At 46.0% G+C, this 27543-nt stretch overlaps 2 protein-coding genes across 7 annotated transcripts in view; one reads left to right on the top strand and one right to left on the bottom strand.

Annotated features, from left to right (window-relative positions):
• Positions 1-5849, top strand: part of NUP188 (nucleoporin 188) — a 132201-nt gene extending 126352 nt beyond the window's left edge. For both annotated transcript variants that reach the window (XM_068248499.1, XM_068248498.1), the window contains exons 43-44: positions 266-395; positions 5190-5849. In XM_068248499.1, coding sequence (XP_068104600.1) covers positions 266-395; positions 5190-5366 — 307 coding nt within the window. In that variant the 3' untranslated portion in view covers positions 5367-5849. The remainder of the gene's footprint in view (positions 1-265; positions 396-5189) is intronic.
• Positions 5850-5894: 45 nt separating this feature from the next.
• SH3GLB2 (SH3 domain containing GRB2 like, endophilin B2) overlaps positions 5895-27543 on the bottom strand; it is a 136416-nt gene continuing 114767 nt past the window's right edge. For 3 of the 5 annotated variants that reach the window (XM_068248501.1, XM_068248500.1, XM_068248503.1), the window contains 5 exons: positions 23206-23295; positions 18401-18501; positions 14810-14824; positions 10590-10815; positions 5895-10505 (listed from right to left, as the gene is read on the bottom strand). In XM_068248501.1, the coding sequence (XP_068104602.1) occupies positions 10398-10505; positions 10590-10815; positions 14810-14824; positions 18401-18501; positions 23206-23295 (540 nt within the window). In that variant the 3' untranslated portion in view covers positions 5895-10397. The remainder of the gene's footprint in view (positions 10506-10589; positions 10816-14809; positions 14825-18400; positions 18502-23205; positions 23296-27543) is intronic. The other 2 variants (XM_068248502.1, XM_068248504.1) reach the window with 1 other exon arrangement.

Below are 27543 nucleotides of genomic sequence, written 5' to 3'. Positions count from 1 at the left end.
CTAAAATGCTTGCGGTTTTCCTATTTAGTTACATTACCGACGAATTGCGTGCGGGTGTGCGGCAAGCGAATTCTGATGGGTCTGCAGATTTTTATTTTTTTTTGCACAATGAACCACACAGAATCCCGCACAAGTGGAAACAGTCCCATCCACTTGTATTGTCTATGCGAATCTGCATGCAGGAAACGTATGCAGATTCGCTGTAGTGGAAACGGGCCCTTATGCTTGAAGTTCCTTTTTAAAGCATGGACTCTTTTCTTTCCAGGCCTCTGCTGCTGTTTATCATTGAGAACTGCTTCTACCTGTCAATATCACAAGCCGTGCGATATCTGCGGGATCCCTCCATACACCCCCGAGACAAACAGCGCATGAAACAAGAGCTCGCCTCCGAACTGGTATGGAACATACATCAATGTAAACTCGAATATTACTGTCTGCATCATGCAGGAATGGAGGCCACATGATTGTTTTTTATATAATGACTTTAGGTCTGTTGGTGGACATGGGAACTAGCACCGTCCTTACCAAACAATATGGCATCCCACCACATTCTATCATCCAGCAGTACCACACTAATGCATCGCACTGTATTCTTAAGCACCCGACTATAGGCTGCAGTGTTCTCTCCAGAATTTTTTTTCCAGCTGGGCGGCATGAAAAAGTAGCTGGGTGGAGCACCCGGCTAAAATGCCTGGGGAGAACACTGGGCTGTAATAGGATGCAGTGGCTGGGAAGGTTTGTAGAACCATCCTGTCAATAACTAAGATTCTGGGTAAATAAATTAGGGCTACTGTAATCGTAATTTAATGGAACCATTTTGAAAGACTCTGAAGGCTGAGCTACAGTGCAGAGCGCTTTGTGATCTGTCCACACTGCTTTGCATTTTCAAAAACACATTCCCATTGAGTTGCATTAAAATATCAGAAAAAAATGTAATGTTTCACGATCGTGACAATTTTTGCGCAGACAGATCACAAAGGGTTCTGCAGTGTGGCTTCGCCTTTAGTGCCATTTCCCACCATGAATTATAATTGCGTTGGATTTCACAGATACCAACTGCACGCCTCTCCGACATGATTTTTGTGCAATCCTACGGGCGTATAGTTCAACTTCAAATTATTGGGGGTGGGGGGTTGGGATAAAAAAAAAAAAATACTGAGCAAGAAATAAAGTTACCGGATCAAAAAAATACACGTTTGCATGAAAAATGCAGCAGGACTGACGTTTATGATCAGGTAAAATCACATTACGCCAATGGAAACATTCTTGTGCAGTTTCCAAGAATATAGCATTTTGCAAGCGATCAGATTGACATTGCAAAGTACTGCCAATGAAAAACTTAAGGTGGCCACTAATGATACAATTTGCTGAACAATCGATTACAAACGATTCTTCATATGAATGATCATAAATGATTGCTTAGGACCTAATGGACAAAAATCTCCTAACCGATCAGATTAATGAAATCGATCCGAATTTCGGTTCGATCCCATTAATCTGATTGGTTAGGAGAGTTTTGTCCATTAGTTGTCCCAAACTATCATTTACGATCATGCATACGAAGAATCTATTTGTAATTGTTCTGCAAATTGTATCATTAGTGGCCACCTCAAGATTGGACTTCCAACAAGAAAACTACATAGGTCTAGTGACTGCATTGTTAAAATGTAGGAGTTTTTAAGTCTTTCCACTTAGCCCACTGGACTACAGGGGAGTCAGGCAATAAGTATATAAAACCTGGGGTAGGAGTCGCAATATCTTCACTGCTGCGTCGGAGGAAGACTGGGAAGCAGCGTGGCATCTTCACTGCTGCGTCGGGGGAGGATGGGGAAGCAGCATGGCATCTTCACTGCTGCATCGTGGGAGGATGGGGAAGCAGCATGGCATCTTCACTGCTGCGTCGGGGGAGGATGGGGAAGCAGCATGGCATCTTCACTGCTGCATCGGGGGAGGACGGGGAAGCAGCATGGCATCTTCACTGCTGCGTCGGGGGAGGACGGGGAAGCAGCGTGGCATCTTTACTGCTGCGTTGGGGGAGGACGGGGAAGCAGCGTGACCTCTTCACTGCTGTGTCGGGGGAGGACTGGGAAGCAGCATGGCATCTTCACTGCTGCGTCCGGGGAGGACTGGGAAGCAGCGTGGCATCTTCACTGCTGCGTCGAGGGAGGACGGGGAAGCAGCGTGACCTCTTCACTGCTGTGTCGGGGGAGGACGGGGAAGCAGCGTGACCTCTTCACTGCTGTGTCGGGGGAGGACTGGGAAGCAGCATGGCATCTTCACTGCTGCATCGTGGGAGGATGGGGAAGCAGCGTGACATCTTTACTGCTGCGTCCGGGGAGGACTGGGAAGCAGCGTGACCTCTTCACTGCTGCGTCCGGGGAGGACTGGGAAGCAGCGTGGCATCTTCACTGCTGCGTCCGGGGAGGACTGGGAAGCAGCGTGGCATCTTCACTGCTGCGTCGGGGGAGGACTGGGAAGCAGCATGGCATCTTCACTGCTGCGTCCGGGGAGGACTGGGAAGCAGCGTGGCATCTTCACTGCTGCGTCCGGGGAGGACTGGGAAGCAGCATGGCATCTTCACTGCTGCGCCGGGGGAGGATAGGGAAGCAGCATGGCATCTTCACTGCTGCGTCGGGGGAGGATGGGGAAGCAGCATGGCATCTTCACTGCTGCATCGGGGGAGGACGGGGAAGCAGCATGGCATCTTCACTGCTGCGTCGGGGGAGGACGGGGAAGCAGCGTGGCATCTTCACTGCTGCATCGTGGGAGGATGGGGAAGCAGCGTGGCATCTTCACTGCTGCGTCGAGGGAGGACGGGGAAGCAGCGTGGCATCTTCACTGCTGCATCGTGGGAGGATGGGGAAGCAGCGTGACCTCTTCACTGCTGTGTCGGGGGAGGACTGGGAAGCAGCATGGCATCTTCACTGCTGTGTCCGGGGAGGACTGGGAAGCAGCGTGGCATCTTCACTGCTGCGTCCGGGGAGGACTGGGAAGCAGCTTGGCATCTTCACTGCTGCGTCCGGGGAGGACTGGGAAGCAGCATGGCATCTTCACTGCTGCGCCGGGGGAGGATAGGGAAGCAGCTTGGCATCTTTACTGCTGCGTCGGGGGAGGACGGGGAAGCATCGTGGCATCTTCACTGCTGCGTCCGGGGAGGACTGGGAAGCAGCATGGCATCTTCACTGCTGCGCCGGGGGAGGACGGGGAAGCAGCATGGCATCTTCACTGCTGCGCCGGGGGAGGATGGGGAAGCAGCGTGGCATCTTTACTGCTGCGTCGGGGGAGGATGGGGAAGCAGCGTGGCATCTTCACTGCTGCGTCGGGGGAGGACTGGGAAGCAGCGTGGCATCTTCACTGCTGCGTCGGGGGAGGACGGGGAAGCAGCGTGGCATCTTCACTGCTGCGCCGGGGGAGGATGGGGAAGCAGCGTGGCATCTTTACTGCTGCGTCGGGGGAGGATGGGGAAGCAGCGTGGCATCTTCACTGCTGCGTCGGGGGAGGACTGGGAAACAGCGAGGCATCTTTACTGCTGCGTCGGGGGAGGATGGGGAAGCAGCGTGGCATCTTCACTGCTGCGTCGGGGGAGGACTGGGAAACAGCGAGGCATCTTTACTGCTGCGTCGGGGGAGGATGGGGAAGCAGCGTGGCATCTTCACTGCTGCGTCGGGGGAGGACTGGGAAACAGCGAGGCATCTTCACTGCTGCATTGGAAGGCAGGGTGACATCTTCACTGCTGCATCGAGTGAGGAGAGTCGGCATCTTCACTGCTGCATTGGGATTATCATGGGAACAATTGTTGCTTCATGAAGGAGGGTTACTCTGGGTTTTATTTTAATAAGATCTTTCCATTGTGTTAAAGAGAAACCGTAACCAAGAATTGAACTTCATCCCAATCAGTAGCTGATACCCCCTTTCCCATGAGAAATCTATTCCTTTTCACAAACGGATCATCAGGGGGCGCTGTATGGCTGATATTGTGGTGAAACCCCTCCCACAAGAAGCTCCGAGTACCGATGTACTCCTGGCAGTTTCCGGTCTGTGAGCCTTGCTGCATTGTGGGAAATAGCTGTTTACAGCTGTTTCCAACTGCTAAAAAAGCAAGCAGCAGCTACATTACCTGCCAGCAGGAAAAATGTCACCATGTGATAAATGTCAGAATGTAAATCAGGGATTTAAAATATTTTACAATGGGCAAACACTGACTTATCATTTATACATAATTATTGTTAAAATGACGCACTTTTATATTACATTATTTTCACTGTATGGAAGGCTAACTGGATATACTAATACAATATTGAAATCTAAAACTATGTAATCACTTTTAGACAAAGGACAATCTTAAGAGATGAAAAGGTTTTAGTGAAACTGGCTGTAGATCTACCTCACTTTCATTTTGGCAAAAATGTTACCTTATTGCCCTGCCAGTGTCTGCCTCAGAACAAGCATGTATACTCAGTTTGGCTGTGCTGGCGCTGTGCATGTTGTAGATGCAACACCAGCTCTGCTGCTGCCCAACATTCATTGCTGAATTTCGGGCATTTTTCTTTTAAAGTGTAATTCCACATTTTGTTGATATGTAGCTAATCACCCACTTGCTGTGAAGAATGTACAGTACTTTAGAGGGCATAAAAATGTACGGATTTCATGGTTGACAAAAAAAAAATCCTTTTTATTTCTTGTGCTAAAAAAGGGAGGATAAGATTTAATAATACTAAATTACAAGACGACTTGTGTGGTAATATGTGTCATAGCAATGTTTCTAAGCCAAGGTGAACTTAATTTATATGTCACAGGTTTTGAAAATTGTTTTGGGGTCTAAAGGGGTCCCATTCCTGAGAAAAGTCCAAACAATATTGTCTGTCTGCACTTCTTTGAAGAAGGGAACCCCCTGGGGCCCCGAAACAATTGTCAAAATCTGGGTGTTATCTGCAATAAACCAGAACTGCATCTGGACAGATTTGTGCTAACCTATCTTTGGACTTTTAACATTGATTCTTTGAGTTGACGTGGTTTACCACCCGGGGATAATCAGCCACTACTTGGGTAAGGTGTGCCACCCCACACAACTCTTCTTGTACTTTAATTCCAAGGGAAAACAATGAATGCACAAACATGGGGGGATGCATGGTGAATCATAGTGACATTTTGTATAGAGCCATAACGATTTCTTCTACATGTCCTTTCAGAGCACTCTTGTGTCCAGCCTGTCTCGGTACACACGGCGCGGCGTCCCTTCCTCTCCTGCTGCTGGCCATCTACCGACTCCGCAGCAGAAGTCTGGAACTTCCTCCAAGGCCGCCCCCGAGGCCCAGGAGCCAATCATCCAGCTAGTCCAAGCTTTTATAAGACATGTACAGAGATAAAACAAACTTTGCCGAGGATGTTTAAGATGTGTATATAACGGAACTTCCTGTCATCCTTCATGGACCACAGCTAAACAAGAACATGACAATGCATCCTTGTACAGACTAGTGTCTATCGCACTGCCGTGTACTTCCACATACGCTTATTTAGCTGTGCAGTGCAACATTACGTAAACCAGCCAATCCAGTTTAACCTCAGTAGGCGGGACAGGATTTGATTGGTTGCTGTTACTTTTTGTACTGCCTTCATTGCATCAGCCTGCTGGGGACAGCAGCAGAACCACCTCACTACATCTGCCGTTTCAGCCATGATACCACCTTTGGTTCCCAGCATGCAGTGCTTGCCTTTACTGTGTCTGTGTGCGCTATATTCCTTTTTTTTTCCTTTGTTTTTGTACGATTTTGTTTTTTTCTGGAAGACAACTCATATTTTTTTGACATCCTATTTATACTGTAAAGTAAAACGAAAACCTTGTTTACATACTTTGGTCTGACTTGTCTCTGCCCGATGAAAACATCCACCACAAATGCAGGAATTACTTAATTTATTAATATATCTAATCAAACACAGACGGTAAATGCAGACAGGCAATAAATAACACACAAGAATAAAAGAAAAGTAATCATTACTTAAGAGTGAAGCAGTGGGCCTTTTGGTTTTTACCTGCCACTTGTTTAAAATAATAATAAAAAAAACTAAGCAGGACAAGGAATGCTGGAGTGACTGTGGCCCTTAGTTGATGGTGCGGCAGCCATTTTGTGTCTTCTAAGAGCAAAAACACCAGACAGTAGAGGAGGTCAAGTGCAAAGTGATACTACAGCAGAGCTGAAGATGGTATTCATAAAGCACTGACTCATAACGCAGCAGTGCTGTACAATGAATAGGGATGGGCACACGATGGTTTCCCTGCAGGAAGTCATTTAGCAGTGGATATGGTCCTAGAGCAGGATGACAGAATTCAGTGGAAGATTTGGTTGTTTTGGACAACTATAAAAGTTTACGTAAAAGAGGACCTGAACTCAGAACTTCCTCTCTGCTCTAAAAGATCCACAACAGCATACTAAACTTTAAAGAAAAACATTTTTTACAGCTGATAAGAAATCCTGCAATAAATCTGCAGTATGACTACTTCCTGTTTTTGTGGAAGCAGATAAAGTGTTAACATCCCGCGTTTACAAATTAGCTGTGTCTGCTAAGGACTGCTGAATGTCTGTACTGACGCAGCTGAGAGATCAAATTACACTTGTGATTACTTGAAGATGAGGGGGGGGGGATTAGACAGGCTCTGATCTCTTAAAACACACAGGGTGCCTTTCTCTGTTTTCCTTGTGTCCTGTTCAAGAGTACAAATCCACTTTAATACAAACCTTCAATCAGAAGGCCTGGAATGCTGCTCTGAATGTGTGGTCCCCTCATTTCAGGGGCAGCCTAACAAGGATTCATTCTAAAAAGGCTTTTGCTCTATCCAATATGCATAAGCGCGAACATACAGTACATTCTTATGGCAGAATCTTAAACTTCTAGTATTATTTTTTTTTAACTAGTTATTATTGAGAATGGTTTTACCTATAGCAAGAATGGCCTCAATTCTGGTAGGATTTTCAAACAAATTACCTCATGGATGGTAATTTACCACATGAGGTAATGGCATTTAGCAATTGTGGAGGGTTTTAGTCATGTTTTACCTCATATGGTAAATTGAGGTAATTTGCATTTATTTTTACAGAAAATAGCTATTATCATGGAAATTAGGAGACATGTTAGCACATAATTTACCGATCAGTTTTAAGATGGCCATACACTTATAGATTTGCAGCAGATTCGACCATCAGATTTCTGTCAGATGCCTGTCAAGTCGGAATCTGACAGGAATCTGATGTGTGCCACACACTAGGAACAGATTTCCAACAGATTTCAGAATGAAATCTATTGGAAATCGATCTAAATGCATTATTGGACCATTCGATCCAATGCAACTCTATGCACCATCAATCTGCTGGCAGCAGCATCGAAATCGGCCAATGGATCGGCAATCTATTTCCAAAATGGACCAGTGTATGGGGCCCTTTAACCTCCTTGGCGGTTAATTTTTTCTGCAAAAATTGCAGAATTCCAATTTTTTTTTATTTTTTTTTTAATGTTTCATGTAAAGCTACCAGAGTGGTAGCTACATGAAACACCACTAGAGGGCGCATGTGGCCCTCTAGTCCGATCGTCGCCGGCATCTATAGCAAACAGGGGAACGCGTATATAACGCGTTCCCCTGTTTGGCTTCTCCTGTCGCCATGGCGACGATCGGGATGACGTCATGGACGTCAGCCGACGTCCTGACGTCAGGCACACCCGATCCAGCCCATAGCGCTGCCCGGAACTCATTGGTCCGGGCAGCGCAGGGCTCTGGCGGGGGGGGGGGGGGGGCCCTCTTTCGCCGCTGCGTGCGGGCGATCAAGCTGTGCGCGCGGCTAGCAAAGTGCTGGCTGCGCGCACAGCAATTTACAGAATTAAAATCGCCCCACCAGGGGCTGAGATCTCCCCCTGCGCGGCATAGCCCGAGCTCAGCTCTGGCTTACCGCCAGGGAGGTTAAGACCTGCCTGTACCTGGAGGTATAGTCAATTTGTATACATTTTGCAGTTTTATTGGAGTTCCTATTAGGGCTGTGTAATAGAAAAGAATAGTAGAAATAAAACTCCAAATATTTACTGGATTTTTATTATAGGGGATGCCTAAAAATAAACTTTTCATAGGTTGCTACATGATCAAATGCACCTTCCCCCCTCAAAAAAAATCTTCCAAAGACTATCCTAACTTGACAATTAAAGACTACTATTATTATTTATTTACTGCATGCTTACTGCTAAAAATACTGCAGGTTTTACTGCATGTTCGGAAATGCAGAAAAATCTTTCAGAATTGCTAAAAAAGAAAAATACTGCATGAGGTATTTCACTTACAAAAATATATTTACCTCACATAGCTACCAGAATTGAGACCAATGTCTGCCGCTTAGAGTTTTCTGTGGATGAGTGGCAATAATTCTTACATGTAGAAAGTTGCAGTCTAGAAGCGTCAGCATATTTACACTTACGTGTGGTTAAAAGGAGGCGGTGACCAGTTAAGGTGGCCATACACTAAGATGGCCACCTGACATTCCCAACAGATAGATCCTTCTCTGATTGAAATCTAGTCACCAACTATGGGGCCCTATGCAATTGACTACTACCACACCCCCAACCCCCTTGAGACCTAGATCTTCCATCTGATGCAACTGATATTTTTAATCAGTTTTAGAGGGATTTACAACTAGGTGATCCCTGACAAGTGGCAATTAAATGTCGTCGGAGCATGGTTGAATTTAACAATGGCTAAGTGACGATTCTTCGATCGGATCTTGTTAGCAGAAGTGCAAAATTTACCACACACAGTAGTTTGAATGGAGGGATCGTTAGTTATTGTTGAATAGGAACAAAAAACACAAATTATCATCCAAATTGATCTGTCTACATGGACAATAATTGCTGTCTTTTACAGTCGTAGGGACCATAAATCATAAGCTTTAGGCCTCGTTCACATCTAAAATCGCAAACGCAAGCGGTTTTCGATTTTGTGCGGCAGGTTTTCTTCCCTCCCTACCGGCACTTAACTGCGCGCTGTGTTTTTGGTAAAAGTGCTTTTCTAAACACTTTTCCAGAGCGGTTTTATCATTCACTCCCTGACGCAAGTCAGAGAGTGAACTTTGACCCGGAAAAGAATAAATACAATGTATTTATTCTAAAAAAAAATGCGAATGCAATCGCCGCATAAATCTGTTTTGTGAGCGTATAGCGCTCTTCCTATACCTTCCATTATAGCAAAAAACATGCCAGAAATGGTACAGACAGAGCTTATTGGACGCAATGTGCTGATATGAACCTTCTCATAGAGATTCATTGCACAAGCGTTTTGTGGTTGATTTGGAAAAAAGGGCCCTTAGTGTGAACGAACCCTCACAGACAGATACTGCTTCTGTTAGAGGACTCTGGTTTAGAATGTTGCATAGAACTGGGGATGGCTGGAATTGTTTAAAGGGAAATAAATATGGCAGCCTCCATATCCCTCTCAGTTCAGGTGTACTTTAATTTACTGAAGCATCAGATTATTTGAACAAATATCTAGGCATAGACTGCAGTTAACATAAAATGACATAACGTAGTTCAGGACTTCCTGTTAGTGGCAGGTTTACTTTAAAACGGACTTCAGTAGCATCACACATGCAGTGGACACCCCTACACTGCAGGATCCATCTTTCACTGATAGAAATGGGGCTGCAGGTACACAAACGGATCATGCGGGTCTAAGCATGGGAAAAACCACAGAGAATTGCTCACAGTAGCCCCGGACCGCAATATGGCTCCCTCTACTGTTTGCAGGGCACAAGTGAAAAAAGCAGCAGGGGGGAGGGGAGAAACAGTACATACTTATGACAAAGGAATGTGATAGAAAAAGATGGCTTGGCTCTACAGGGATCGGAATAGTCACAGAGTAGTTCAAGCTTTAGACGTTTTTGTGGCCAAGCACGTCGTTTGATACATTCTGTCTCTGCATAGTGCGGCTAAAGTGATCTCTCTCTGTACTCTACAATGCAATTTAGAAATAGGGCAGAACTCCATAAAACAGGGTAGGGGAGCTGTGCAGGAACGGGGGAACAGAAGAAAATAAAACCAAAAACATTGGGACTGATCGGCCACATACAACCTCATCTCATCGTTCCAGCATTCACTCTGAGGGGGGTTATTCGTGTCTGTGACTTTAGTGCAAGCAGGTCTGGTGATGAAATGATTAAGCCTGTGAGCTGCCCCCTCTCAGCAGAGTTAAGCACAGTAACTACTACTGTGCAGTGGGGACAATTTGGAGGCCGATCAGAGGTGCGGAGAGGAAGGGGAACTTGCAACAACAGATGACCTGGGGATTGGAAGCAGCAGCCTCTGAGCAATGAGTCGGACCCTGGGGGCCATTGGCTTGTTGAGAGAATCTGCACACCTGTTACTCTAGTCTAGCTGAGGAGCTCCAGGTAAGTAACTGGTACTTTTCCTTTCTTGTTTCCTCTTTCTCCAATCAGCCAGTCTGGGTCCATTCCGGGGAGGCTGTAAACTGTGATAAGCTAAGGAACAAGAGGGAAGATTAGAAGTTCTGCAAGTTGAGAGGAGCACAAAGGATAACTCGCAGCTGTGGCCGGTCTACTCACCTCGTCTGCCTTGAGTTGGAGCTCGCTGCTGTCCGCTGCCTCGTAGTCATACAGGACTCTGGCTTTCCTTGTGCCGCTGGCTGGGGGCTTTACCTCCGCTGGGTTCAGAGTCCCGTCTGAGGGGTTAGGGCTGACGGCCTGCAGAAGTGGGAGGGTGGCGGCTGGTGGGGAGGTGCTGAGAGGAGGAGACGGTGCCTCTGCATTCCCCACAAATGTGGAGGGGAACCTGTCAGGGATAGAAAGAGAGGCGAGTCAGGATGAGACACAAATGGCTTCCATCTAGTCTGCATAAATGGTCTCCAGCCCAGTAGGGATGATCAATGAGGTGCAAACATTTCCAAGTTCATGCAGATTTATGTATTTTTTATGCAAATATATGCAGCTTGAAAATGGACCAATCAAGCCCCTCCCAAGTTTAAATTGGTCAATTTTCAAGCTGCATATATTTGCATAAAAATTTACATGAACCTGCATGAATATTTGTATCTCATAGATCATTCGTACCAGCCAGTTAGATTCCTAAAGGAGTCTAGTTTTCTCTACATTCCCCTTTAGGGTTGATCAGTGAGCAAATAGTTCTGAGTTGGAGCAGGCTATGCAAATGTGTGCAGCTTGAAAAAATGAACCAATTGAATCCTGCCAAGGTAGAAGGTGATTGGTCCATTTTTCAAGGTGAAACCATTTATATAATCCTGCATTAACTCTGAGCTATTTGCGTTACATTGCCCATATCTACACCCAGCCAATTTATTTTTTATTATTTATTTTTACCTCTTCCTAAAAGGGCATCTGAGAGAAAAACAATTGTATTTGTATCTATCCTTTGTCTCCTAAAAAATGACTCTTTTTAAGATATCCCACAGTTTTAATTTATATTTAAATCTAGTTTTTACTGTTTTATTGTCTCTGCTCAATGACAGTCATTGAAGTAAGCCAGAGCTCAGATGTATGAACTATTGGCTCTTTTTCTTTATTTTTCCTGCTCTCAGAAGCCATTTACTAACAGGAAAGTATTTTATGGCTGTAATTACTTATCAGAGAGGGTTACGCTATAGTCTGACCCAGACAGACACTGTCACTTGCATGCCTGATTTTTAACTTTTTCCAGGCAGAGAAAGAAAAAAAAAAAAAAAAGGAACATAGCCTAGTTATTTGTGTGCTAGGTACTGTACATACATATGTCTATCTCATGTCATCTCGGATGTCCATTAAGGTGGCCATGCATGATACAATAAAATTATCTAATTTTACGGTAATTCGATAAATATGATCGGATCTCTAGAAAAAAAAAGCTTTTTTTTTTTCATTTGACTGAAAAATTCCAAAATTTCCCCTTTTTCCCCGATTTTTATCGATCTGGTATGCTGGAAATTTTTCTTCAATTTTTCTAAAGATTGTATGGTGTGTGTTAGATTGTCAGTTCATTGATATACACACCCTTGCAATTTTGTCAAGAGTTTCCAATCATTTTTATCATAATTGGGGAAAAATTGAACATAGCTGTGTGGTACAGTGGTCATATATTTAAAATGTTACAATCCGTCAGAAAAATTGATTGCAATTATTAAATTGAACAAATATTTTAAAACAATGTTGTGTGGCAACATTTTTACTATCATAGATTACTTATACAATCTCATATTACTCAAAATGTGTTCCTCGTACTACATGTAAGTGGCAACATTGCCCAATCTAAATTGGAAGTGTGTGCATTGATGTGCCGTCCCTGTCTGGTTGAAGTTATTCAACCTGTTAGGTCTTTGGCTCTCCTCAGGCAAGAACTACCGCATCCCTGAGGAGTTCTGGAGATGAATGCATCTGTGCTGCACATGCACGAGAGCCTGGACTTGTGAGTGCCCAGTACGGATGCGCTCGTCTTTGGAAACTACTCAGGGAAGCGAGTGGCTCCAAAGGCTGCCCGAGTGGCTCCAAAGGCTGCCTGAGGAGTACTGAAGAGCTATCTGACCTAGCAGGTTGCATAACTTCAACCAGGGACAGCACAGGAACGATGGAACAGGCAGAGGACTGGCTAGGCTCTATGGTTTCCAGAGCTGTGCCTCTTACATATGCGAGTATCTAACCTGAAGAGAGCTCTCACTTCAGGTTCCCTTACAAATGTATACCAGGGTCAGGTAAAATTACATTATGTTCAATATAGTTTCTCTTGAAGGACAAGTAAGAAGACTGGAGGCTGCCATATTTATTTCCTTTTAAACTATACCAGTTGCCTGGCAGCCCTGCTAATCCATTTGGCTGCTGTAGTGTTTGAATCACACCAGAAACAAGCATGCAGCTAATCTGGTCAGATCTGACAATGTCAAACACCTGATCTGCTGCATGCTTGGTCTGGGGCTATGGCTGAAAGTATTGGAGGCAGAAAATGGGACTGCCGGGCAACTGGTAATGGTTAAAAAGAAATAAATATGGCAGCCTCCATATCCCACTTAAAGCCAATGGGTACCGTTTAAAAAAAGAAAAAGTCAGATACTCACCTAAGGAGAGGGAAGGCTTGGTCCTAATGAGCCTTCCCTCTCCCGGTGCCCTCGGTGCTGCGCTGGCTCCTCCGTTCGCGTCCGCCGCCGCAGGGACTTCGGAGGTCTTCGGGAGCACTTGGGCTTCCGAAGACGGGCCGCTCCATACTACGCACGCGCGAGTGCGTCATAGTGGGCGCTCGCGCATGCGTAGTATGGAGCGGCCGCGTCATCGGGAGCCCGAGTGCTCTCGAAGGCTTCCGAAAGCTCCCTTCAGGATGCGGAAGTGGTAGTATTTGACCGAACTGGTCGAATACTGCCACGTGGGATCCTGCGCGGGACCGGGCACCGGGAGAGGAAAGGCTCATTAGGACCGAGCCTTCCCTCTCCTTAGGTGAGTATCTGACTTTTTCTTTTTTTTAAACAGTAAACATTCACTTTAAGCCTTGTTCACATTGCGTTCCGTTTGCGTGTCCATCTGCGTTGGGCTGGTGTTGAGGCGTTTTTTTTTCCCCGATTCGGTGTGCAATTTGTTTTTGTGCTTAGCAGTTTTCTAAGCGTTTTTAGCAAGCAGTTTTGTAATTCACTCCCTGACGCAAGGAACGAGGTGAACTCTTTGGCCTGGAAAAGAATAAATACAATGCATTTATTCTTAAAAAACCTCTTCAAATGAAAAGTAAGCCAGCACCATCGATAACAATTTGCGTGGAGACACGGACATTACTTGACAAAGGGAGGCAAGCCTCCGAAACGTTGTACTTCAATATGTCTGTTTGTCTTTAATAAAGTAAAAGAGCAAATTGTTATGGATGGTCTTACTATTCATTTGAAGACATGACTGGGACTTATGTGCTGTGAGCCCCATTCGCCAGGCACATCATTTGTTTCTGACAGGGGTGCTATCTAACCACTATATATAGTCTTAAAAATACCTATAACGAAGAAAACCTCCCCTGGGGGGTACTCACCTTGGGTGGGGGAAGCCTCCGGATCCTATTGAGGCCTCCCCCGTCGTGATCAGTCCCACAGCGGCGGCGAAAATCCTCCCGGAATGGCGGCGATGTAAATATTTACCTCCCCGGCTCCAGCGGGGGTGCAGTATCAGCTCTCCGCATGGAGATAGGCGAAAATAGTTGATCTCCGTCGGGCCGCTCTACTGCGGAGGCACAAGTCGCCTGCGCTATAGAGCAGTCCCGATGGAGATCGGCTATTTTCGCCTATCTCTGTGCGAAGAGCCGCAATAGTGCCCCTGCTGGAGCCGGGGAGGTAAATAAATCAGCGCTTGTCAGGCTTGTCGAGGGAGGATTGCCGGATACTTCGGGGAAGCCAGCGCAGGACTGCCTGCAGCTACAGGGGAGGGGGAAGCCTCATTGGGACCCTAACGCTTCCCCCTCCTGAGGTGAGTACCCCCCAGGGGAACTTTTTTTTTGATACAGAGTCTCTTTAAAAACGTGAATGTTTGATACACAAAGCGATTTTGTAAGTGTTTTGCATTTCTCCTATACTGTCCATTGAGGTGGAATCGCCTCTAAAATGGTACATGCACCGCTTTACTGAACGAACAGCGCACGGCGTTTTTAAAAACCGCACACGGGCGAAAGAAAGCCAAAAACACCTGCAGTGTGAACAAGCTCTCACTTCAGTTGTCCTTTAAATGAAAACTTGAGCTGCAAGCTTGAGGAGATCCCAGCATCTCAGACAAGACCACAGATACCAAATCGCGTCACAACCTGCCAGCACTATACTTACACATCCCCCTTGGAGCTGCCAGCACAGGAAGAAAGGGAAAGATCAATAAGTGATTTAGTTATTTAGCAATACAGGTATATTCATCTGTTAAATCCCTAGTTCTGGAACAGTTTTTATGTAAATAGTAGGCAATTTATAAAAAACATGTTCTTAAAGTGTACCTGAGATAAATTGTGTATAGAGTTATACTTACCTGAAGCTTCCTCCATGGCCCAGTAGTTAGTCTGCTTGTTCTCCATCCTCCCTGTTCCCTTCGTTGTCCTGCAGTGTGGCTGGTAAAATTCCCTGACTGTCACGGTCACTGCGCAGGTGCGGTCCCATCGTGCTCCTGTTGCTGGGAACACTCTATGCCGTTTGCTAAGACTGTAACTGCGGTAGAACAGATGGGATCGGGAGGATGGAGACTGAGCCGAGAGACTACAGGGGGCTAGACCCCAGGTAAGAATAAATCTATACACTTAGTTTATCTCAGGTTCACAGTTTTCATTTGTGCCTGCTGTATGTTTAGGCGGCAGCAATGGCTGAGCATGTTTTCTTCTCCTTACTCTGCCTGCTTGAAGCTACTCCATTATGCTATTTACCATCCCCACCCTTCCCATAGTAACAGTACACCTTGCTCGGCTATCACCAAAGGACACAGCTCATTTCCCCAACACGATCGACCTCAGTCCCAACAGGGGACACAAATAGTTTGTGTCTGCACCTTTAGCAGCAGAGCTTGTTTATATCAGTCTGCAGTCATCAGGTAATCAAGGAGGGTAAAGTAACTGCTCAGGAGCTTAGACACTGATCACTTCCTGTATTACAGACGGACAGTCTGTGCAATAAGCTGCATTCTTCTCATATAGATTAAGTCTGTGCCTTCCCACTTGCAGTCTGAATTGTGGGATAATAAGATTCAAGCAGGAGCTTCACCAACAGATCCAGAGTTCTTCACACAGCTGTTTGTAGTCACGTATCATCACGTTTAATACAGGTATTTTTAGGATTATGCAAGATTTGTCTAAAATAAGATACAATAAAATCTTATCTCATTATTGATATAATTATCCTAAGGGCCGGTTCACACTAGAGCGGGTGCTCAGTAAGCACATCCGCCAAGCGGATGCATTCCGTCCCTTTTTCTCCACTTGCAACATATTCCTAGTCTGCTCATCCGCCTCTGCGTTTATCACGTCCGCATCGCCACTCACCTGTCCCACTACCGCTACTTGGTCCAACCATACATTTAGCCCGGAAGCCAGGAGGAGCATGGGACTCTCCATAGGCTGTGTTAGGCCAATTCTCCCTAGGAGCAGGGAGACTTTTTATTGGTCCACCATGAACCAATTCCCTGTTCCCTTTGGTCTTTTGCAGCCCAATGGAGATCCCCATGTTTATGCCGGCCACCGGTCTCTGTAGGAGGGGCTGAGCGGCGGCAATTGGCAATGATCATCAATGGGGCAGTTTTATGTCACAGCAGCGATCGACTGGCGAAGCGGACGTGGCAACTAGCCTAGTGAGAATGGGCAGTGTTTGTTCTCATAGGCTTTTATCGCATACATTTTCCCATCCAGTCCGAGAAATGTGCCAAGTTCAGACTCGCACAACGTACCAAGTGGAGGCGGATCCTCTTTAACATTAGGATCTGCTTACTGTGTTAAATGTTTTTTAAGCAAGTGTGAACCGGCCCTAAGTGCCTTTTGCCCAAAGAAATATCATGTTTATAAAAACCTCCGCTCCTCCTCCAATCACAGACAACCGGACTGAAAGCAGCCATCTTGCATTATCTAATAAGTTTGGTTTGTAAGCACATTTTCCTGGGTGCACAGTTTTCTATCAGTGTAACTTGCACACAGAAGCTCCTATAATCAACCTCAATATACCCAATTGTACCACTTATTGTGGCCAATTGACCAATCAACTGTCCCATGATTTTAGCCAGTTGTCAATCATAAGCACAATCAATGCAAAAGTAAACCTTAGTTGAGTAGGTGGGTGAAGAGTAGCAGCAGGGGATCTTAAAGGATACCACAACTGGCATGTGGCATAATGAGATAGACATGTGTATGTACAGTGCCTAGCACACAAATAACTATGCCGTGTTCCTTTTTTTCTTTCTCTGCCTGAAAGAGGTAAATATCAGGTATGTAAGTGGCTGACTCAGTCCTGACTCAGACAGGAAGTGACTACAGTGTGACCTTCACTGATAAGAAATCCCAACTATAAAACACTTTCCTAGAAGAAAATGGCTTCTGAGAGCAAGAAAGAGATAAAAAAGGGGGAAATTCTTATCAGTGAGGGTCACACTGTAGTCACTTCCTGTCTGAGTCAGGACTGAGTCAGCCACTTACATACCTGATATTTACCTCTTTCAGGCAGAGAAAGAAAAAAAGGAACACAGCATAGTTATTTGTGTGCTAGGCACTGTACATACCCATGTCTATCTCATTATGCCACATGTCAGTTGTGGTATCCTTTAAGTACTGCATCAAGCAGTACAATGCTAGTGAGGGTAGCAGTGCAACCCACTCGCAATAAAAGACTTATGCTGGGGGTTGCAAAGCAATAAAGGAAAGGCTTTCTGAACTGGGCTGTGCTCGATATACATGCGCTAGTCTACTCTAGCTCAAGGCTTACCAATCCTGTCTTCAAGTACCATCAACAGTGCACGTCTTTCAGAAAACCACAACCATTATCTAACTCTGGATTGCCACAAAACATGCACTGTTGGTGATACTTGAGTTCAGGGTTGGTAAGCCGAGGGGAGCCAGCAGCAGGGCCGGGCCGAGGCAAGAGAGGCTCCAGCCTCAGGGTGCAGTGTAGGAGGGGACGCACAACTCACTCAGCTATCATTCCCCTATTGTGTTTGAAGCAGAGATTAATATTGAAAGGGGATACATGTGAGTGACCGCAAGCCAGATAACTAGAGATTAAGGTGTTGGGGGCCCTGGTGGCGAATCTTATTCTAAAAGCAATCAGTGTGTGACGGTTGGGGTGGGAAGGATAGAGGGGCGCGCTTTGGTGTCTCAGCCTTGGGTGCTGTAGGACCTTGTCCCTGCTCTGGCTAGCAGGAAACCGTATAGGGAACAATTCTCTAATCACAGCACGGAGGGTTGTTATTGGCCGAATAGTGTGGGTGTAGTTTACTACAACCTAACATTTTGAGACAGTGCTGTCCAACCAATCACACTAGAAGAATTCCATATGAGGTTTCCTGCAGGGCCCTCTAAAGTACACCAGTGCTGATAAGTATGTGTAAATGCTCAGGGCTCATTTCCACATGCACGCTTTTAGCCACGCTTATGGAAACACCATCGCAGGGACATCAGAGAGTGCATAGACTGAACTGTCTGATGTTTCCGTACATAGGCTGGGATTATTCGCTGAATTGCACGCATTGTGGGGCGACTGCGCCCGCAATCCCATTCATTATAATGAATGGGATCGCAAACCCCACCTCGGGGAATTACGTATCGCACGGCCACCTGTGTTGCAATGGAAACGAGCCCTCGGAAAGGTTATAGGTCGGCATTGAGCATAGCAGATGTGGAATGTACAGTCAGCTATCCAGCCAGGGTGACTTCAATGTAGAGGTTAATGCCTACATACCTGCCCAGCTGTTTCTGCAGATCCAACATGTACTGATAGCACTGGGCATAATACGTAGCCTGGGCTTCTGCGAACTCGTGCAGGCAGCGGAGGTGGTTGACCTGAGGAAGAGAGGAAAGCTGAAACACGTGGCCCTTTTTCCAGGATGACATCCATTAATCTAAGCCTGAGGTCACTTAGTAAACACTAAACTCTCAACAGGTAAGCTGGAGCGTGGCAATGTAATGAGGGTTTCCCATAAAGAGTCCAAACAAGACAGAAAGTGCGTAACAGAATACTCCGTACAACAGTTTACCCTTCTCTGCTGTTTGTTTCTGTGTTCTATTATTCAATTTCAGCTCATGGCGAAAGGACAGCTGCTCTATCAGGTTATGGTTTGGAAAGGAGATGATCAGTTGAAGGACAAACTTGTGTGCCCAGAAAGACCAACCCAGCTCCAGCCAAAAGCTTTTCACAGCTTTTAATAAGAGGTTTGGAAATGTCATTAGCTTGTTATTGATCTCTGTGCCCCTTTTTGGGTAGAATTCTCCCACTACCCCAGAACAGGGACAGCAATAAAAACCTGAAGAAGGGTGCAAGCTCTTATATTGCTGTAAGTTGCCATTTTTGGGCTTCCTTAAAGGGAGCCTGAAGCCTTAAAAAAAAATCCTCTTTTTACTTGACATTTATGTTAAGCAGCATGAGCATAGCTAAAACGCTGCATTTCCGAGGCAGAACGATGTAATTAAACTCCCCAAATCCCCTGGGCTAAATTCGGGGCTCCTTCCTGGTAGAGGCAGAGCTTTGTGCAGTAGCTCTGCCTCTACTCGTGTCAATCTCCGGGATCTTCACTTCCTACCGACCCTCTTAATATTTTTTCACTGGGAGGAACAGGGAGAGGCGGAGATCCGTGGAGATCGACATGACTGGAGGCAAAGCTACAGTGCTAAGCTCTGCCTCCACGGGCAACAAAATCCCCGACCTGGAAAGTCGTGGAATTTTGTCCCAGGATTTAGGGGGTTTAATTACATTGTTCTGCCACAGGAATGCAGCATTTTAGGCTTCAGAGGAATTTTTTAAAGAGAACCCGAGGTGGCCTTGTATTACGTAAGTGGGGCACAGAGGCTGGTTGGGCACACTAACACCAGCCTCTGTTGCCCCATCGTGTGTGTCAAAGACCCCCCTGCTCGCCGCTATACCCCCGCAGAGCTGGCGACACGCAGCGTGTCGCCAGCACAATGTTTACTCTAGCGCTGTCTGTCAGCGCCGCTCCGCCGCCTCCTCCGCATCGCCGCTACCCGCCCTCGTCCCTTCCCTCCCGCTGATTGGAGGGAAGGGACGAGGGCGGGTAGCGGCGATGCGGAGGAGGCGTGGGAGCGGCGCTGACAGACAGCGCTAGAGTAAACATTGTGCTGGCGACGCGCTGCGTGTCGCCAGCACTGCGGGGAGTTTAGCGGCGAGCAGGGGGGTCTTTGACACACACGATGGGGCAACAGAGGCTGGTGTTAGTGTGCCCAACCAGCCTCTGTGCCCCACTTACGTAATACAAGGCCACCTCGGGTTCTCTTTAAGGCTTCAGACTCTCTTTAAGGCCTCTTTTCCACAGGCAGTTGATAGGTAGTGAAATGCTGCTCGCTGCTGCCTGGCAACTGTTTGCTGCTGCCTGAGAACTGCTCACTGCTGCCTAGTAACTGTTTGATAGGCAGTCTAAATAAGCAGCCAACTTATTTAGAGACTTGCAAGTGCTCCAGGCCAATTTATTTTAGCATTTTTATATTTGTCACATTTACTTACTACTACTTACTACAGGTGTAATGTGCAGTGTGAGACAATAACAGGACTTCTGCTTTCAGTGTCTATATCCTCTGCTAGCAGAGAGACATCAAAGCATTCAAATAATTTACAGCACTAGGTGTCCTGCTGAAGTCAAAAGCAGTGCACTTCTCTCAAACAAGATACCAGTAATTCCTCTGAAGCTACTTATGGGTTATAAAATATATATATTTATTGGCCATCAAACAGATCTTTTAACTTTTGGAATGGCGGAGTCACACCTGGGACAAGCAGGTTCACAGAGGTGCCTGGCTCTTCTACTGACCACATATGCTATTACTACGTGATTATTGCCTGATGAAGCGAGATCAAACCTGCGAAGCGCATTGCATTGTCCTCCAGAGTATGTAAATAAACTTGTTGTATTTGACAAACACTTTGGCAACTTTGTGTCTGCTTGGAGGAGGTAAGTCCACCACTGCCTCCTCATGTTTTAAAGTTTTTAGCTACTTTTATCCTTTTGACGCCTCTGTATCCATACTACAGTGTCTGATGTGCATGCTCGTTCAGGGTCTAAGGGCTAAAAGTATTAGGGCTCGTTCCCACTGTTGCGACGCGATTTCGGCCGCATTCCGACGCTTGTAAAAACGCATGCGGATGCGTTTCCACATGCGTTTTTACCCGCGATTTCGCCTGCGATTTCGCATGGCAGGGTGCCATGCGAAATTAACCATGACACTGCCAGGGCTAAATAAAATTGAAAAAGGTGCGAAATCGCACGCGAAATCGCGGGTAAAAACGCATGTAACAAATGCATGCGTTTTTACTATTAAATACATTAGCGGCGATTCGCACGGATTCCCGACGCAGGCGAAATCGTTGGCTCTTTTGTGCGTTTTTTTCACGCTGAAAAAAACGCACCTCAACAACGCTACAGTGGAAACAGGCCCATCCACTTATATTACATGTGCGGATCTGCATGCGTTGGACGCATGCAGATTCGCGATAGTGGAAACGAGCCCTTAGAAGCAGAGGATCAGCAAGACAGCCAGGCAATGTGCATTGTTAAAAATGAAATAAATATTGAGGCCTCATTACCCTCTCACTTCTTTTATAAGCAGTGTTTCTCCATAATGAAATGCCTGTTATCAGTGGCGAAGCAATAGGGCAGGGGTGCCCATTAGGTAGATATCTACCGGTAGATCACAAGGACTTCATGGTAGATCCTGACCGCACTACATTTTCCGTTCTGAGTATACAATTGTGCTCCTAAAATTGCACATAGGTAGATCATTTTGACTTGCTAATTTTTTGAAGTAGCTCACAACCCAAAAAAAAGTGCGGGCACCTCTGCAATAGGGGATGCAGAGGTTGTGACCGCACCGGGCCCCTTGACCAGAGGGGTCCTCCTTCATCCATGGTGACCCTGATGAGTCACGAGGCAGTGACAAAATCGATAGGGCGGAGACTGGACATACTGGGAAATCGGCGGTGAAGGTCTACGGCGGCCCCTGTCTGATGTATGTGGCGGATCCCCGGGACAAAGTGTCAGAACGGGAAAGAACCATCAGCCCAGCATAGGCAGCGGGGGAGAGCCCGCCATAAAACTATGTGCACATAACGCCCAGGACCATGTGACTGGCTTTTAATAATAAAGTTTTAAATTCTATACTGCATCACACTATGAGAATCTCACTTTTTTGAGGTAAACAACTACTAAGGAGGAAGGGATGGTATTTATTATCCGAAGGATCCAGGACCCTGAAGCACCAAGGCTCCTGGATTCATGCTTTCTCTGACCAGTCTAATAGTGGTCAGAGACGTCTGGTGAGTGTGTCTTTTATAAGGGTGTATCTGGTGGTGGACCTGAAAAGATTATCGATGATAGCAAGATACAGAAGGCTGAATATTTGAATGCATTTCATGGACTGATGTGTTGAAGGACTTATAACGGATGTGCGCTGAAATATTGTTTTTGATACTTGAAGCGGTTATAGCCTAAGACCTGATTGAAGCGCACTGTGGAAACGCATTTGATTTTTAATCATTTTATTCCGCTGGATCGCTTTGATATTAATTAATGATGCAGAGGTTGTGACTGCACCGGGCCTCTTGACCAGAGGGGTCCTCCATCCATCTTAATAGCTTTGCATTGGTGCTATGCTGGTAATGAACACCTCCATATGTGCATTGAATAGTAGTAATTCTTACCGTGATTACACCTCTCTGACACTGCAACTGTCCTTGGTAGGTTTTAAAGAGAACCAGAGACGAAGCTCCCTCATGTATTTTACCATATATATCAATGGGAATATAACACCTACTCTGCTCTTTGTTTCATTTTTCACTGCTCAGTATTCCTGCTACGAGGATACATAGCAGGAAATCAGAGCCACAAGAGGGCAGGCTTGGGCTTGAAAAGACATCACAGAAGACTGACTCGGCTATAATCATCCTGGGGCAAAGCTAGACTGAATGCTCAGTCGGGGATTTTTATCTGGGCTGATAACAAGAAGACTGTGCAGTGAAAAATAAGAGCGTTCTGGGAATTCCATATCAATAGCGTTCTTGGGGCCCCAAGCTGCTTAGTTACGCCACAGCCTGGTATAGATGTGTGGCCAACTTTCTTAGTGTCAGTCTGCATTTAACCCATTAGCAGCTTCAAAGGAATTCTCTCCTTTGAGAGAGAGTGCACTGCTTTTCACCTCAGCTGGCAGAACTGACAATTTTTGGGATGCTTTGATGACTCTCTGCTAGGAGAGGCTATAGAAACTGAAAGCAGAAGTCCTCTGTTATTGTCTCACACTGCCCCCTAGTGACAAGTGGCCATAAATACACATTACAGCAGTACTAATTAGTAGCAAGAAAAGGTAACAAATAAGAACTAAAAAAAAATGTGCGAAAATTAATTGGCCTGCGGCACTTGCAAGCCTCTAAATTGGCTGCTAAAGGGTTAAAGGGTATCCACAGCGCTGTGTGACCAAACGAGCAATATAAACACGGCCAGCGGCTACAGAGCTCATGGAGGCTTAAGATTACAGCTCAGCACTCACATGGGTACTGCTAATCCCTTCTAGCAGCAGCCTGGTGACTTCAGCCTGGCGATCAAACTCCGTCTGCGCCACTCGCAGCTCGTGCTCTGCCTGCAAGAGAAACAAAGCATCTTTCTTAGTTACACACACAGGGGAAAACAACACAAGTGTACCTGTCACCTGGGCACTGGCCTTCTCAATAACTTGACCTAAATTTTAGCAATGTCTTCCTGTCATTTTACCAGAACATCACAGTGGCACTAAAAGAGCAGGCTGAATATTGGGTTAGGTTTTCCAAATGGTAGCTTGCAGTGCTTGCAGGTGACAGGTGCACTTTATGATAAAGATATGTTGATGTAGTCCAGCACTCTGCAAGTGAGGTTTGACATTCCTACTTTGAATGATTAAAGGACAACTGTGGTGAGAAAAATATGGAGGCTGCCATATTTATTTCCTTTTAAACTATTCCAGTTGCCTGGCAGCCCTGCTGATGTATTTGGCTGCAGTAGTAACATCAGAAACACGCATGCAGCTAATTTTGTCAAATCTGACAATAATGTCAGAAACGTCTGATCTGCATAAGCTTGTTCAGGGGCTATGGTCTAAAGTATTAGAGGCAGAGGATCAGCAGGACAGCCAGGCAACTGGTATTGCTTAAAAGGAAATAGATATGGCAGCCTCCATATTCCTCTTACTTCAGTTGCCCTTTAAAGGGAACCTGAACTGAGAGGGATATTGATGTTTCCTTTTAAACAATACCAGTTGCCTGGCAGTCCTGCTGATCTCTACAGCTACAGTAGTGGCTGAATCACACACCTGCAACAAGCATGCAGCTAATCCAGTCTGACTTCAGTCAGCGTACCTGATCTGTATGCTTGTTGAGGGTCTGTGGCTAAGAGCATTAGAGACAAAGGATCAGCAGGAGAGTCAGCCAACTGGTATTATTTTAAAAGGAAAAATCCATATCCTTATCAGTTTAGGTTCCCTTTAAGATTTGATGTACTAAAGGCAATGGCTTATAATGCACTGTGAGGTAGCTCAGATGGAAGCTGCCACTCCAGCTAATCAGCCTCACCCCAATTCTGCCGGCATCACCGGCATGCAGCTGGGGGTCAGAGGATGTCAGCTTCCATCTCAGGCTTCACATGTGGGTATAAATACATTCAGGTGACATACAAGGGAAAAAGGGGACCTTCGGCAGCGTAAAAATTTAGAATAACCAATACTTAAATTACACAGTTCATACATCTTGCCTGTAGATGGCACTGTTCTACTACTTGTATAACTAATATGATTATCTAGACTGTTGTGGATCGTTTGTTCCTGTGATGCCCTGGCTAGAAGCACAGAGTGAAGATGCTGCTTACGTAGATATTTGGTAAATCTTGTAAATAAACCTAATTTTGGTTAACTACTTAAGGACTGCCACACGCCAATGGGCGTGACCGCAGCGGCAGCCCCAGGCCCGGTTAACGCCAATTGGCATCAAGTCCTGAGGCTGCAGTTTCCCAGGGAACGGCCGCGCGCATGCGCAATCGTTCCCTGCCCGTTCACGGAGTGGAGTTCCACGAATAGCCTGCTAGCCGCCGATCGCGGCTAGCAGGCTGCTTGTAATTGTAAGGAGAAAGAAATCCCCTTTGTTTACAAGCGTACAGCGCTGCGGCCCCCGGCAGCGCTGTATGCGATCGGACCCCTCCGGCGGCATGTGTCAGGTGGCTAAGCTGGGCTGTGCAGGAGGCTGAAAAGCATAAAATCGCCTGGTCTTTGGGGGGGGGGGGGGGGGGGGGTAGCACTGTGGCCGTGAAGTGGTTAATTAACCTTCGTGACTAGTGAACACAACATAAATATAGATTGGCTTTTGCTAAAAGTCCATATTTATTAAGCTCATTCAAATGTTAAAAGTATGAGGTAAGTGACATCATACAATGCTTGAGTAATACTAAAAGCTACATCACGAGATCATAACTGCAAGCAAAGAATTCCACTCATCTAAAAGCTTTTCAGAAGAGAGGAATGGTTTGCTTGCATTTCTTTTAAAGAGAACCCGAGGTGTGTTTAAAGAATGTTATCTGCATACAGAGGCTGGATCTGCCTATACAGCCCAGCCTCTGTTGCTATCCCAAACCCCTCTAAGGTCCCCCTGCACTCTGCAATCCCTCATAAATCACAGCCATGCTGTGAGACTGTGTTTACATCTGTAGTGTCAGTCTCAGCTGCTCCCCCGCCTCCTGCATAGCTCCGGTCCCTGCCCCCGTCCCTTCCCTCCAATCAGCAGGGAGGGAAGGGATGCAGGCGGGGACTGGAGTTCTGCAGGAGGCGAGGAGAGCAGAAGACTGACACTATAGAGATAAACACAGCCAGCTCTGACAAGCTGTTTGTCAGCAGTGTGGCTGTGATTTATGAGGGATTGCAGAGTGCAGGGGGACCTTAGGGGGGTTTGGGATAGCAACAGAGGCTGGGCTGTATAGGCAGATCCAGCCTCTGTATGCAGATAATATTCTTCAAACCCACCTCGGGTTCTCTTTAAGAATATTAATAAAATATGTGATTTCAGCAAGAACCAGTCCACATGTGAAGTAAAACAAATGGTGTATGAGGACAAAATACTTAAAAACAGGGATGGCGGTGCCCAATGCATAATAGATAGGCTAATAAGCTGTTGATCTTACCAACAGAGAGGTTATCTTACCTCTCTTGAAGAATTTGGACCAGTTAACCACTTGAGGACCACTTAACCCCCTAAAGCCCAGGTCATTTTTGTGAAATAGGCCACTGCAGCTTTAAGGCCTTGCTGCAGGGCCACACGACAGCACACAAGTGATTTCCCCCCCTTTTCTCCCCACCAACAGAGCTCTCTGTTGGTGGGGTCAGATCCCTCCCAGAATGTTTGTTTATTAATATTTATATGTTTGGTTTCTAATAAATTTCACCGTTTTTTTTATATTTAGCTATTCCCCCCCTCCCCCCACCAGCCAATCCCCATGATCAGCTGTCATAGGCTTCACAGAGAGGGGACAGCTGTGTCAAACGGCTGTCCCCAGTACAGCACTGGTACAGATCGCAGCGCTGTACAAGGTGGTTTCGCCACTGGGAGACTGAAGGCGGTGCTCCACTCCGCCTACCAAGCAGGAGATGCATGCTCAGCCTGCGCGCGATCTCCTGCAAACTGCCGCCCCAGGACTTTACGCCGAACGGGCGTTGGGGCTGCCGCCGCGGTCACACCTGTCGGCGTGATGTGGTCGTTGGGTAGTTAATTGAAAAAAGTTATTTTATTAGAGCACATAAACAACACGTTTTCTCAGATGTTTGCCCAATTCCTCAGGTCAGTGAAAAAGCAGATGCCTTAAAGGGATCCTAAGCAGACGCTGTGGGTATGCATGTAAGCAAACCCACAGCTATTTGGTAAAGAGGAGACACTCACAGGCCCCTTATCCCGAGCTGGCCGCTATAAATTACATCATAACCAGCGACTGACAAAGTTACGATGTGACCCCAGAATAGGAGGCCTGCAGGTACTCTCTGCGCATGCGCAGGCTTCCTGGCTACTTCCCCTCCCTCTGCCGCGCATCACATTGCGGTTCACGCGTGGAGGGGAGGAAGATGCCAGGAAGGACCCGCAGGCTTTCTATTCCGGGGTCACAGCGTGACTTTATGTCAGAGTCTGCTCAGGGTCCTTTTAACTGCTTTGGCTGTGTAGCAAGCATGGTAGTAAACTCACTGGGAAAAAGGGAAAAAATTTCCTTAGATGTGTGCCACAACACCTTCAATACATTTATACCAGCACAAGGATATAATGGAAAAAATTGAGAAAACTTCAAAAGGGTTTTTATGCAAAAAAGTACAAAAAGTCTTTATCAACCACTTTATCTACCACTACAGTAAATCTACGTCCTCTGTGACTTCATCTAAGCCACGAGTCAGTAGATATACGTCTTGTAGCAGAAGCAGTGCTGTGCAGGATTGGGCTTGCTCCTGTGCACATTTCTGGCACTGATGCAGCACTAATTGGTGAACGGGAATATATGTTTCCTGAGCTAACGAGATTTTTACCATTAAAAATACTTTTATTTTCTCAGTTCATAGTGAAAAATACACTCTGTAGCATTATTTCAGAATCAAATATCTTCACCATAAATTGTGACAGAAACATAATCTAAGTTTTGTGATAAGCGGTAAGAATATCCAAACAAAATTTGTGTTTTTTATCTACAGTAGCACTTTTTGTTTTTAAACTGGAATTGGTAAAACTGAGAAATGTGTTTTTTCTATTTTTTTCCTTGTTTTCCCATTAAAATTCATACAAAAGAAATGTTCATGGGAAAAATGGAATACAATGAAAGCCTAGTTTGTCTTGAAAAA

The sequence above is a fragment of the Hyperolius riggenbachi genome, chromosome 8 (genome assembly GCF_040937935.1).
Source record: "Hyperolius riggenbachi isolate aHypRig1 chromosome 8, aHypRig1.pri, whole genome shotgun sequence".
Lineage (NCBI taxonomy): Eukaryota > Metazoa > Chordata > Amphibia > Anura > Hyperoliidae > Hyperolius > Hyperolius riggenbachi.
Note: the sequence above shows the minus strand (reverse complement) of the source record. Positions and strands in the feature narration are given on the sequence as shown.